A 14,376-nucleotide genomic window follows, 5' to 3' on the forward strand; every position below is an offset into this window, starting at 1 on the left:
TTTTCTGGGGCTGTTGCTGGTTTTTAGCACTGGAGAAAATAATATTTCAGCATAAAAGTATGAAGGCATGTGGAATGATAATGTTTTTAAGATCTAACTGTGGTGCAAGTCACAGACCACTATAGCAAAAAAGTATACTAGCATGCATGTTCTAGTGAATGCGGTTAGGACTGGGAAGACATGAATAATTGATTGCCATAGAGAGGAAGTAGCAAATGGCTCCTCAAACAAAAGGGCTTTTAGGATGTGAGGTCAGATCTTATTTTTAAGAACTGGTAAAAACAGATGGTTATGCTTACATGTAGTTGTATTGAAATATGTTGTGCGATATGCTAAAAAAGTATATGAAACCTTGGTGTTCTGTTTAACAGGCTCAGAAAATTGCAGAACATCGCCGAAAATATGAGCGGAAGCGTGAAGAAAAAGAAATCAAGGAAAGAATGGAAAGAGTGAAGAAGGCAAGGGAGGAGCATGAGAGAGCACAAAGGGTGAATACTTAGGCTTTAATATTTCTTAATAATTTGGAGTGTGTCAGTTATTTTAGTTAAAATGAGTTGCAGAGAATTCCTGTCATTTTAAGTCTTAGAATTAAATTTTAGAGAGTTGATTTCTGTCTTGGTTACTTGACCAATAATGAAATCTGGAGAAGGGGGCATTGTACTGCATCTGCTTTTATTGCTTATGACAAACACAGGCTCTGGAGTCTCTACTAATCCTGTATTACAAGAAGTCAGTTATTGTATGACTGTACCAGAATAGTTTTCACTTTGTACTTATGTCTCCTGAAGTAGGAGGTTTCAAATTCAGGATAATACTTTACTTCTCTTCCTCGCTTTCTGACACAGTTTGCTTGCTTTTTCATCACGCTTTACTGATACATTTTAGTATGTTGGAGGTGGGAGTTCTAAAAATATAAGCTGAGGTGCTAAAACAAATCACACAGTTCATATTCAGTAAAAACATACTCTGCATACTTACCTGCAAAAACATACTAAAGTAAGAGTAGGTATCGCTATTTCTTGTCAATGGTTGTGTACACAGTGAAGTTCTTTGTTTGTTGCGATAGCCTACCTACCTGAACAGTCTCAGCTATTTTTTTTATTCTTAAAACCAGTTGAGCAGTAGAAAACAGGCTGCAGTTCCATTGCTTTGTGTGGAATGATGTACTTTCATCTGCAGGAGGAAGAAGCAAGACGACAGGCAGGAGGAGCTCAGTTTGGTGGTTTCCCAGGTGGCTTCCCAGGTATTTTATTTTTAAGTACCAATACTTGAGGTAGAGGTGACTGTTGTTTCCATGTGGGGTATTATAACCACAGGTTTTATAGCTTTTGTTCTCAAGACAGAGAGAAAAATAGTCTTTGAAGTTTAGAACTTGTCTACAAACAACTCTGAGCACTAGTGGGAAGAGGGATGGGATTTTTTTTCTCTTAAAGAGGATTGATGCTGGGTAGCAAGTAGAGGGACGACAAATCAATATGATGGATAACAGAATGAAAGGATTTAGTTCTGAGAAAACAAAGGTGCAGTATTTGATTAATAATATGTGCTGAAAAACTAGTATGAAAACGTTTTCTAAATTACCCAGAGTGCCTTGGATCCATTCTGCTTAAGAACAATAATTTTAAAGTTGAAAATTTGGATTGAATACTAGGGAAGTCTGTGCTAGTTGCAAACTACTGTTGAACAGAATGGTTTCTCAAAGGAGGTAATGGCGGTTTACCTTATAAAAAAGCTGTCCTTTAACAGTTCCATGGAAATCGGGCTTTCCATGTTATTTTTAAGTACAATAAATTGGGGAGAAACAAGTCTTACTTACTAAAGCTCTTAAAGATTGAGATGTAGTTGAGGTAGGCTGCGTGCATGCTCCAACCGGGTCAGCTTGTCAGGGGAACCAAATAGAGACCATACCTACCCTGCTCAGCATAGCCGAGGTAGCTGCTGATTAAGGATCCAAAACCAGAACCTCAAGCATTTTGCTTCAGGGATTTTTGGTTTTTGTTTTGTGGGGTTTTTTTGTTTGTGTTTATTTTTTTTTCCCTTCGGTGGTACAATATTTTCAAACCTGAAGTTCCCGCCAAACATGGAATGTGCTTGGGACATACTACAGCTGATCTGCTTTTGCCCTGAACTGTTCATTTCAGGCATTCAAACTCTTTATATTCCTGGGCTTGAGACCTGCCTGATCTAAGTTAACCAGAAAAATAACTGCATCCGTATACAAGGTGCTAGAACCTGACACTCATTACAAGCCTCCCATTCCATTAAGTTAAAAACATGGATGAAGTAAGATGTAAGTCTTCACAGAAAGAGAAGGTAAAGACCCTGCTTTCCATTCAGTGGACCAGCTGTAGCCTTATGGAAGACATGTCTTTAGAGGTGTGACAAAGGAAGTATGTCTTGGTCTCTCTCTGCGAGCCTCCTGTATAGATGAATTAAATGTTCTTCTTCATTCATTCTTCTTGTCTTGGGTTTTCAGGTGGATTTCCTGGGGCTATGCCTGGAGGTATGCCAGGTCTTAATGAGATTCTTAGTGATCCAGAAGTCCTTGCAGCCATGCAGGTGAGAATTTGTTAAAATCAAACCTAAATGTTCTTCAGAAGGGAAGAACAACACCTATGAGCTATGGGAAGGAACAAAGTTGTAGCCTTCTGGATAGCAATGGGATGCTTGCTTATTTCTGTTGTGAAATTCTGTCCTTGTGTGTGTGGCACCAGGCTGCTTGGAATCCATGTTAGCTATTTTTTAATCCAATGGGAGCTTAATTAAAGATGCTGTGCCCATACGCACCTATGATAGGCAAAACTATATGCTATATAGAGTTCTTAGTGTCTTTTGAGTCTCTTGAATGACTATTTCTACACAGTACAGTTTATTTGCTCCTTTTTTGAATGCACACACATTGTGGCAAGATAATTATGCACAAACAAAAATTATTAATATTGATGCAACACAATATATTACAACAATATTGAGATGGGAATTGCCTTTCTGTTAGGGGATTAAGTGTTTGGTTCTTGCCAGAGGCAAAGTAGTATCAGAGTAGTTTGGCATCTGGCATTTTCTAAATTCATGTTCATAAAGCTTACTTTCCCAGTGCACTCAATTAATTGCTCGACGTTATGACTACTTTTATGCAATACAGTATTCCAGCAGATCAAATAGAACATATCTGACAACAGCAGTTTCAGGGGCAGGTGGGCTAGGAAAAATCTGAGCTATGTAGTTCTATTTGCATACTAATATGATCAAGTATAAAAGTGTCTTGTTACTTTTTGTTGCGGTTAAACTACAGTTACGTGTTGTTCCCAGCTCATTGAACAGCTGCAATCCCCATCTACATAAAAGCATCACAAGGGACTCTTATTTGGTATGTCCTGAAATCACAAAAAAAGGCATTGCTTTCCATACAAAAGATCATGAGTTCCTTTAATGGTTGCTGGTGTTTGGAAACACACCTTTACTGAGGCTGCCAGAGTCATCAGTGTTGACTCGCATGCAAACCATCAAAAAAAAGCCCATAATTTGTAGTTGTACTCCTTACCTGGCTGATTTATGCTGCAGTGCAGGAGTTTGAAATTAGAGTTGCTGAAAACAGAGCTTTGGGTGCACTAAATATTAAGCCCTTGCCACACACCTTTAAGAAGTCTCCATTAAATGCTGATTATATATACCCCAACGTATTGTAGGACTGTTGCAAGAATGTGTGTTGATGGTGTTTTCTGATAACACAGGCAGGCTTTAACAGGTAGAACCTGTCAGCAAACCTTGAGTCTCTTGCTGACCTCTTTGTACAAACTTCACATCTAGACATGATTTATTCAGCGTTTCACCTATGTCCGCACTGCCTTCTTTTCCTAAAATGTCCAGCTGACTACGTTCTGGTCCTCTCTGAATTGGCAGTATAAGCTCTAGTCTTAAAAAGCAGTAGTTTATACTGCTTGGCTTCTGCTCACTGCAGTTATGGAATATGTTGGCAGATAATGGTGGCTGGCAGCTATTACGTAGGTTATCTGAGGCCTTACAAAAAAGTCTGAAGATACAGAATCATGCAAGTCTCTCAGATCCTTAAGGTACTATTTTAACTGACAATACATAGAGGCTTTTCATAGTGACAAGTTCCTGCTGAAACTGGAGTATTCTGAGAGTAAAGACCTTCTCAATCTCTGTACACTTAGTGATTATCATCTCATCTTTGAGACGGTTCTCTATAAGCTAACACTGAAATATGCCTGAGTCTGTTAACATCCCGGTAAACATTACAACCATGTATGCCTGAACGTGAGCTAGATTAAACTGGTGACGCTGTCAGCTTCAGCTTGTCACCTGTAGAAACAACCAAAGAACCAGATATGGCTGCCTATGAACATGTTTATAAAGTTATTGCTCATCATTGGCATAGGATAAGAATCTCTGCAACTAGTATGAAAACTTCTTTCTAGATTAAGATTTCTGGTTCCATTACCTGAAGATTTATTGTCTTTAGGACAATAAATATTGCCTGCCCTCCTGAGCCCTTTTTTCTTTCTTTTTTAAATTGTGGCTGATGCTAGTCTCTTACCATAAAAGACTCAGTGGCAAAACTTCTGTTGCGTATCTTTCCATAGCTTTTTAACGGCAGTAGTTGAGACCTTTGGCAATGACTTCTAATGCATGTTATTTTAGCTCATTTGCCCCCAAGCGTTTTTGTCTCCAGAAAAATTGGCTGAAATTTTTGTGTGTGCGTGTTTCTCTTATTTTACTATTTTGGCTGTCTGGAGGGTTCTGTAGTATGGAATCATAGAATTGTTAAGGTTGGAAAAGACCTCTAAGGATCAACAAGTCCAACCATCAACCCAACACCACCATGTCTCCTAAACCATGCCTTGAAGTGCCATGTCTGCATGTGTTTTGAACACCTCCAGGGATGGTGACTCCACCACCTCTCTGGGCAGCCTGTTCCAATGCCTGACCATTCTTGCAGTAAAGACTTTTTTCCTAATATTCAATCTAAACCTCCTCTGATGCAGCTTGAAGCCATTTCCTCTCATCCTATTGCTAGTGACTTGGGAGAAGAGACCAACACCAACCTCACTGCAACCTCCTTTCAGGTAGTTGCAGAGAGCGATAAGGTCTCCCCTCAGCTTCCTCTTCTCCAGACTAAACAACCCCAGTTCCCTCAGCCACCCCTCATCACACCTGCTCTCCAGGCCTTTCCCCAGGTTTGTTGAGGTGCAGGAGCATGTCCAGCACCTCCATGTCCCTCATTGCACTGAGGGGCCCAAAACTGAACGCAGTATTGAGATGCTGCCTCACCCATGCCAAGAACAGATAGTACTTCCTGTTTTGCATGTGCAACTGCTTTCTCTGGACACAACATGACATTTGTGTTTTGGAGAGCTGTCGTGGGTCAAATAGAAGTTCTTTTCAAAAGCAGTGATGTGTAAGATGAAACTAAGGATTCCTTATTTGACATGTAGTCATATGTTAGACCCAGACTTCCACCAAAATGTGTAAGTTGGAAAAAGAATAATAAGTTTTTCCTTATAAGTATTTTTCATCCTTCTGCAACTAAAGACTAGAGCATTAGAAATGCTTTTTATACACAATGGTTCCTATTCTACCTTATGTACTAAATATTTCCCTATGGAAATATTTATATCTTCAGTCCTGAACTTTATTCTGATAATATTGCTCATCAATTTGAAACCCTGGATGTGGTAAACACAGTCTAAGATTGAGGGCTTCCAGGGATTTGCACAAATACAGAATAACTTACTCACTGTGAATTTACAGGACCATAAAACACGTAGTATATAAAATTGGATATTCAGCATTTGTTTAGGTATGCTTTGACACAAACCAGTGACTAAGCTTACTTAGCTTTTTGTTCTGGATTCATATACAGGTGAAAACACAGATTTAAGATCTTTAGTCATATGCCTGGTTTTGAAATTGGAAATTCAAGAAGTTTGAGGTTGTGAAATGCTTTTTTTTTTGCATTGCAATCCTGTAAAGTGGAGAAAATATATCTAGTGTCCTTTTTCTGAATTTCAGCATCCTATTTTTCATAGACTTTGCAGATTCCCTTTTGTGAGAGAGACAAAACACTTGTAAATCCTTCTAAAAAAACATAAGATTTGACTCTTGGTTCCCAACGTGTACAAAACATGACTGAACCATGTGGGTGATCTCAGTGGAGTCCACACCTACCAACTGCAATTTTGGATTAGACTTGAAACAGCTTTTAACATCTGCCTGACGCTAGAATGGGTACAGGTTGGTGTTACAGTAGCACAGACGGCTCTGAGGACACCAGTTGGTTTTTGACAGTTTCCAAAGAGTACATCTGTGGTAGCAATGGTCTAGAAATCTAGGGAAGATTGTATCTTTCAGTGAAACTACTTAAACGTGCTAGAAAGAACAGCAAATTAAATTACAGCTGATAGAGATTATTTGTATTGGATGTAATAAACTTCTTGCACTTCAGCTCGATTAAAGAAAACTTGAATATTTGCAGAAGTTGCTTATAATGGAAACCTTTTTCCAGGCTGAGATATAAAATCAGTCTATACAGATTTATTGAAGGGCACTGTTCAGAACATGCACAGGCAAAATGAGTAAAAGCAACTCTAGTTTAATGGAGGCCAAAGGTGTACTAGAAGTACAGAAAAAAGCATTAATGCTTCTTGTACTAAACAGAGAAGATGAAGCTGGTATTCTTTTGACCACTGACTTTAATGTATATGTGAATGTATTAACCACAGCAGTAGTATGATGAGAGATAAGAAGATTCTCTTCCAGTTGGGTTTTCTTAGAGGAGGTGAGGAACGACTGAGAATTAGATGCATTTTTAAAAGCCAAACATTGCCACATCATCTGCTTTCAGTCCAGCAGATCAAAGTTTCTGCTGCTTGTTGTGGTTCAGCCTCAGTCGGCAACTGAGCAGCCACTCGCTCACTCCCCCCACCCCTCAGGGATGGGGGAGAGAATGGGAAGAGCAAAAGCAAAAAAAAGAAACTTGTGGGTTGAGATAAGAAAAGTTTAATAATTAAAATAGTAATGATAATGATTATTATAGTAATATCAATAATGATAATAAAAAGGAAAAGGGAAAAAAACAAGTGATACAACTGCTCACCACCCGCCAACTACTGCCGCCAGTCCCCGAGTCACGATTGCTGCTTCCCTCCCCCGGCCAGCTCCTCCCAGTTAACATACTGGGCATGACTTTACATGATATGGAATATCTCTCTGGCCAGTTTGAATCCGCTCTCTTAGCTGTGCCCCCTCCCTTCCTGGCTTCTTGCGCACCTGGCAAAGGATGGGAAGCTAGAAAAGTCCTTGACTAGTATAAGCACTACCCAGCAACAACTAAAACATCTGTGTGTGATCAACATTGTTGTTCATACTAAGTCCAAAGCACAGTGCTATGCCAGCTACAGTGAAGAAAACTAACCCTATCCCAGCTAAAACCATGACAGTGCTAAAAGGAACAGAGGTGAAAAGTATGAGTAGCAGCAGTTGCTTGGAGGAGGGTTACCCTATCATGCATGCTAAGCACATAGAGCTCCTGCCTCCTTCAAAATGCATTTGAAGATGCCTGAATGGACATAATCCAGTAGGTGTGGCTGTGTTTGGCTCCTGCTTTGGGGAAAAAGAACTCTTTTCTCATTTCCCCCTCACACATTGTGCTATTACTGTACCAAGTTCAGTAATGACTCTGGTGTTTACTGATGCAGTGTTAACAGAGTGCACTATATCATTGGGTTCTCTTTAGAGACCTCTTGCCCAAAACTCTAATCTAGTGTCATCATGTGAAAAGCTGAGCAAGACCATACTCGTGTTGGAATCACATAAGCACAAACTTTTATAGGCTCATTTTATAAATATCCTAATTTTTTTGCTTTTTGTCCTGCAGGATGCAGAAGTTATGGCTGCGTTCCAGGATGTTGCTCAGAACCCAGTAAATATATCCAAGTACCAGAACAATCCCAAGGTCATGAATCTTATCAGTAAATTGTCTGCCAAATTTGGCAGTAAACAATAATAATCCCTGGTTCTTAAAAATCATATCTGAATGGGAAGGATTGGATTTGGCTAACAAGTGTTGCAATAAAACCATTGTACCTCTGATCATCTTAACAAGAGAAACGGGGTATTCTAAGGAGAGCTGCTCTCTAGCCCCAAGTGTTCACTTTATTCAGTAATTGGTTTATAGCACTCAAATTATATTCAGATGACCTAGTTTAAACTATCCCTTCTTGTCCAAGAGTTGCAACCTTCTATTATGAGTATTACAGACAGTTTCCTTTGAATGAATGCCCCTGTAAGAAAAACTAATATTCGAGGAGTGTAAGATGGAAAAAACTGCTGTTGTGTTATTTTGGACTTTTTTTTTTTAATTATTCTCAGTAAGCAAACAGGAAGGAACTTTAACAGTTTAAGTCTGTCTTAGTCCCCTTAGGACAGAAAAGTTGGCCTAGTCACAAACAGAAAAGGTGGGACAAGTCTGAAGAATTAACTGGATAAAGGAATTGTCTGCAAATACAAGTCCTTATGTTTTGGGTTTTTTTAATGGATGACTGACTTCATATGGCTATTAATCATCAGTATAACCATGCTAGCTAGTTACACACTGGAACTTCTGGCAGTACTGCAAATAATGTAATATCTTGATCACCACAACTGCACAGCAAAGGTACGGTCAATCCTTTGCGCCACCTGGCATGAAGTACGTATTGCAGAGGCCACAGAGGTTTTGTTACTTGCTCAATTCTTGTCCAGCACATTACGTAACATTTTGGTTCTCAGTCTGGGTATGGGAGAGCAGCTTACTGTCTGTGCTTGTACTCTTGTCCTTTCCCAGTTGGCAGGTCCTCAGCTGCTTGCACTCCCCCTTCCCTGGGGTCGTGCTTACCAGGTTTCATCTATTCGGAAACTTTAGGGAAGGAATCTTGTTCCCATCGCTACCTCCGTCCCGCTGAATGCAAGCCATCTAGAACATGTAAATGCAGAGTTATTAATTAGTGAAGGGGAGAATACCCAACAAAATTGCAGCTCTGGGTTCTGAGTCGGTTTGAGTTCTTACATGCTTACTCATTAAAATTTCTTGGCCGAAGTCCTGCTGTCTCTTTAGAGATGATGGCTCTTCCTTCACTGCATACTATAGTCTTCCATCTTTTCTTGTATCCTTTCTTTAAAAACAACAACAACAACAACAACAAAAAACCCTACAAACGAACCCAAAACAACAACAAAACAACCCCCCAAAAAAAGCTGTTGTCATGGTTTCAAAATTCCATGTTTTGAGGCTTGTGGTATGGAGGAAAAGGTGAAGTAAATGGAGCAAACGGAACATTCTTCGAACACTTGTGGATTAACAGCATGGGTATCCTTGAAGCAGTGTCTGTGCTGATGATGATCCGTTGATTTGTCTACCAATAAAGACAGTTGTTGCTTCTGTTTGTCTTAGCTAAAACATTATCTTTCTGTGGAAGAATTACCATAGTTCCCTGTTCACCACCTGAGTCTCAACATTTGTGTAACTCTTTTGTAATTCTATATCTTAAGCCATAATTGATGTTACCATGTTTAAATAAATGGATTGGTGTAGGAACTCAACAACAGTTGCAAAAAGAAAAAAAAAACCCTGAATGCTTTTTCTCATGCTAATGACCCTGCAGAATGAAATGTGAATTGTTTTGCTTAAGAAATATAGTTCTGAATACTTCTCTTAGCCTTTAAAAATAAAGTATCATTTTGAAAAATAAAGCTTTTTGGGTTTGTGTAACTTTCTGATAAAACCTGTTTTGTTTAAATTAAATGTGGAAACGCTTCAATTAAGCTGCATATATAACTTGTTATTTAAATTGGAAATAAATGCTTAAGGGCTTGCCTTCATACCAGATGAACTCAAGTTGTGACTGAGTGTTGGTGAGTGCCTGGCTTTTGGTCATACTCTTGATCTCCTGTTCCCAAGAGGAAATACCTGAAGTAGGTCACCCCTCAGTCTAGGCTGAAACTTGACTTCATTCAGGCTGGGGCATATGTGCTGTGCATGAATTGGAACGTCTTGAATTTATTCCCTGCAGTTTCCTGTTACTCCATCTTAGCTGTTTGTGCCTGTCGACCCATGAGTAGTCAAAAAGTAGAAAGTTAGTGCTAGTTAGTAGAAATCTGTGTCCTGCCGCATGCTTACACATCCGTTGCCCTTATTTGGAGCTAAGTGACTCAAGAAAAACTTTCTCCCTAATTTTGGTGTTAGCATTAGCAGTGTAGCTGAATTCTTGTAATTCCATTGGCAATGCACATCCTGTGAGTCCCTTAATGTGTGGGGTTTTTTTGTTTTTAATGTTATCTGGTAAGTTAATTGTGAAGATGTCTGGACCTCACCTCAGTCCCCAAAGTTGGCATGTGGACATCTAAGCAGCTAAACTGCTTTGAACAGAAGTGTAACTGCAGAAAGATAACTGCTCAGGAGATGAGCAAAGATGATATGTTCTGAATGTGAGATATAAGTAGCTGTATGAGGACGTTATTTTCTTCAGTGCTTGCTCCAGTATTTACTGACAGCTCCTGCAGGTTATTTGCTTCCATTGCAGCACAGAGCAGGGGTGATTCTTCTAAGTACAGGGACAGTAGTCCACTTAGCTGATAACTAACTTGAGCTGCCAGCGTGTATGAATGGTTCGGCTCACACGGTGTGGCATCTGTGGTGCTGACTCAGGTTCAGGTGTGTGTTTGCCATTTGAAGCAAGTCGTGTACTGCACCGTTTGGCCAGTCCATTGCCACAGATTAGGTGACCTGGTCTGGCAGAGAGTGTGATGATACACCTGCAGGCGACTGGTAGTAAAGGGTCGAAGCCCTATTACGTTGTGTGAGTGAGTCTGAGCGACTTGTCTGTCCTCTCTTGCTGCCCCAAGAGAAAATAGAAAATGTCTGGTCAGATGCCACTTCCAGACTCTACTAGTTCACAGTGGGCCTTGTTGCGCAGCAACGTGGAAAATGCAAGGCTTGGTGCCTGTCTTGTAATTTACAAGGATTTTCAAACAAATTTCTCTTGCTTCAGTGTTGGGCTGTGAATAGAAGCCATTTGTCAAAGTGGCTTGGCTTGTCTTTGTTGGAAGGCAGTGACCAGATGGGCAGGAGCCAGACCATCTCAAAGATGGAAGAAGGCAGATGGGACAAGGCTGGGTAGGGTAGTGATATGCCAGAGGCAGAATGTGTCAAAAAATGAGTGTTAAAAAGCCATGTAAAGGTAAAACCATGTCATAGAAACAGCAAGTGGCCAGCAGTAGTATCTGTAGTTTAAAATACCTGTCTTTAAACACCACTTTGTTTTTCTTGTTACCTTCAGGGCCTTTGCATAAAGCTTGTACAAGCCACACACTTGTATATGCCTGTACATCCCTCTTCTGTGAGATCTAAGAGCAAACAATATTGTTATGGTACCTTGTAGCAACTGCTGTCTGAGCAGAATTCTTCACCCAAAGGGACTGGAGGTTGCGGACCTAGCCGGTTGGGTTGGAGCCAGGTCAGCTTTGGCATGTACCTTCTTGTGGATTGTGGCATACTCCTGACTGGAAGTGTCTGGAGCCCCTTTGAAATCCCACACAGTGGCTGGGCTGAGGGATACTGCAGGCTTTCAGGGTCGTAGGGCAAGCAGGTTGTTGGAATAGTGGTAGAGGCTAGAAAGTTGTTTCCTTTTGTTGGCTGCAGGGTAGTCTGGTAGTGGTTAGTATCGGTACAGAAGCGGCCTGGCATCCTTGAGCAGGAGGGTGATTCACTAGAAAAACAGTAGCAGTATTTTCTCCTCGTGTCTAGAAAAAAGTGTCTCATGAACCTTAATCAGAGCTTTGTGGAGGTGGGCCTCAACTCATAGATGATGGTGTGAGGGCAGCATTGTTGAAAAGTAATTCCAGATTACCAAAGAGCTGAAATGGAGTAAAAATGGCAACTTCCAATTGGATGCAGAGACCACTAAATTGAGTACCACAGGACAAGTCATAGGAGGTCAGTAGTATGATATTAGCAAATCCAGATGCAAGGGAAGCAGGAACAGTTTTAACATGGCAAAGAAATGAAGCAGGTCAGGTGGTGGCTGGTGGACCTGTGCTATGGAGCAGTGAAAAGATTTAGGTGGCTTTGGGCTACAAAGAGTTGATCACCTTGTGAATCAGGTCTTAGGTAGGTCACATTCTCCTGGTGTGGTCCTCACAAATAGGAACTTTATGTAAGACAAACCTTCCTTCACCCCCACTGACTGGAGATCCTACTGAATGTAAATACCGAGGACTTTCCTGTAAATCTGAATCTTGATGACTAACCAAATCAAGGTGTTAACTTGTAATCTTGCTAACAAAGTGTTATTACTGTACCTGTCTGATGTACAAATACACTTTTGAAATGTATATTCTACATTGATGGTCTCAGACAAGCTTGAGATCTTGTCAATAAATAACTGTGTTTGCAGAATGTGTTGTGACTCTTCTTGTAAAGTAAGTGGTTAACAAACTTTGGGATTGTTGCACACATTTACTAGAACCAGGATTTTTTAAATGTACAAACATTTCAGTGGCTACAAGGAATACAAGTTGCTATTAGTTGTAAAGAATTGAATGTGAAAGGTAACGGGATTGGGAGTAGCAGTTTATCTTGGAATTTCTTCCTGAAGTACAGTAGCTGAAGCAGTCAGATGGTAAGCATAATTTGTATAGAACAAAGGTGTTCAGAAAGAAAAGGTACTTACTGTGAGCTATAAAGTAAGTAATGAGGTGAGGTCTAAATGAGTTAATGGTAAAGGTCCATTATTGAAACCTTTAGTTTTCTAAAGCTAATGTTCTCAATTTGGAGGGTAAGAGTTGCTAGGAATGAGTTAGTGTCTTGCATTTCAGAAAGAAAAGTATCATAGCATGCAAATCAGAGCAGCCTAACAACCAGTGTGGTGTTTAATAAAGTTACATTTTAAAATAGGTATTTTAAAAGTTATTAGGAAGTATCAGAATTAGATGGAAAAATATCAAGGTATTGAGACGAAGCGGTTGAGCTGCTGCCAACTGCGCATCCTCTCATTAGAGAAAATTCACACTAAAGCTCACCCATTAGTGTCTAGTTCTCATCTGGAAAAGAAAAGCACCAAGTGCCACCTGTGCTTTCTTATCTCAGATCTTAAGAAAATTATCTAAAAACAATTGCTTGTTGCCAACAGTTTATAAGGAAAAATGAACACAACCGTTCTAAAAGATTTGCTTTAACTTTTTTGCGTGTTACCCCACAATAAAGAAAAGTTCTTGAGAAAAATAGTTTTTGAGATGCCATTTTGTAATCTGTGATATTTTTTCTTTAGTCTCTTGGGTGAAAATGTTTCAAATCGGAAGAAATAGAAATCAAAACTGGAATAAATTACTAGCCTTTTTTGGAAAAAACAGAAGACCACAAAAATGTGCAATTAGAACGGATGTTAGGTATTTACCAAATGCCTGGGAAAAAACCAAGCATCAAGGCACCAAACTTTGTGCTTGACAATTACTTAGTCAATGTAAAACTGAAAGTGGCTAAGGAACATTTGGTCTGAAGCAGAAAGGCTGTTGAACAAATGGCATGATATGAGATTATATTTAATAATGGCAAATGCAGGTAGTTTAAACTGAAAAGCATTCCAACTTCTGAGATTTCCCTGAGCCTAGATGAAGTGCGTAGGGAAAACTGCAGCATTCCAGAGGCTCAGTCAGAATCTGTTCAGGCTAAACGCACACACACACACACGTGTACTTAAGAAATGGGCTTTTAAATACATTTGTGATTACAATGGTTGCTTCTGGAATAGGCAGGTCTTTGCATGGTCTTATACTTAAGTCAATTTTGCCAAGCTTGTGTGATCAAACATTGCACTATGTAATGAATTCAAATTATCAGCACACGCTGTCTCAGTTGTTCATCTCTAGTTGCTTTAAGCCATGATGCACTGGGAGTATGATGCAGTTTATCAGCCTCTTCTGAAAGATAAGTTTTGCAACAGATTTAGCAAGTCCTTCTGAAAGTAGTAATTAAATCTGTCTTAATATTTTTTCACTCCCTAATGAATCAAATTTCTAAGCAAAAAAAGGAGACGTGCATCTCTAATTTTTTTTTTTTTAAATTAGGAGTAGTAGGGTAAAACTGGTTTGAGTTCAGAGTTCATCCTTTATTTGCCAAGGCAGGACACAGTGCAGAGGCAGTAAATTTGACCTCTGGAGTTATTAATGGTGTCTGCATTCTTTGCCATGAATCAGAAACCAAGCTGCGGGCCAGCCAGAGAAAATCTGTCAAGGTTGAAATTTCTCAAGATCTGTTACCTCCATGTACAGGAATCTACAGAACTAAAATTATGCAAACAAGAAATTACTGAGATACAGTTC

At 39.7% G+C, this 14,376-nt stretch overlaps 1 protein-coding gene across 2 annotated transcripts in view; it reads left to right on the plus strand.

Moving 5' to 3' along the window:
- Positions 1 to 9,750, plus strand: part of ST13 (ST13 Hsp70 interacting protein) — a 25,330-nt gene extending 15,580 nt beyond the window's left edge. For both annotated transcript variants that reach the window (XM_064453917.1, XM_064453906.1), the window contains exons 9-12: positions 372 to 488; positions 1,180 to 1,243; positions 2,477 to 2,559; positions 7,898 to 9,750. In XM_064453917.1, coding sequence (XP_064309987.1) covers positions 372 to 488; positions 1,180 to 1,243; positions 2,477 to 2,559; positions 7,898 to 8,026 — 393 coding nt within the window. In that variant the 3' untranslated portion in view covers positions 8,027 to 9,750. The remainder of the gene's footprint in view (positions 1 to 371; positions 489 to 1,179; positions 1,244 to 2,476; positions 2,560 to 7,897) is intronic.
- The last annotated feature ends 4,626 nt before the right edge of the window (positions 9,751 to 14,376 follow it).

The sequence above is a fragment of the Phalacrocorax carbo genome, chromosome 1, assembly GCF_963921805.1.
Source record: "Phalacrocorax carbo chromosome 1, bPhaCar2.1, whole genome shotgun sequence".
Lineage (NCBI taxonomy): Eukaryota > Metazoa > Chordata > Aves > Suliformes > Phalacrocoracidae > Phalacrocorax > Phalacrocorax carbo.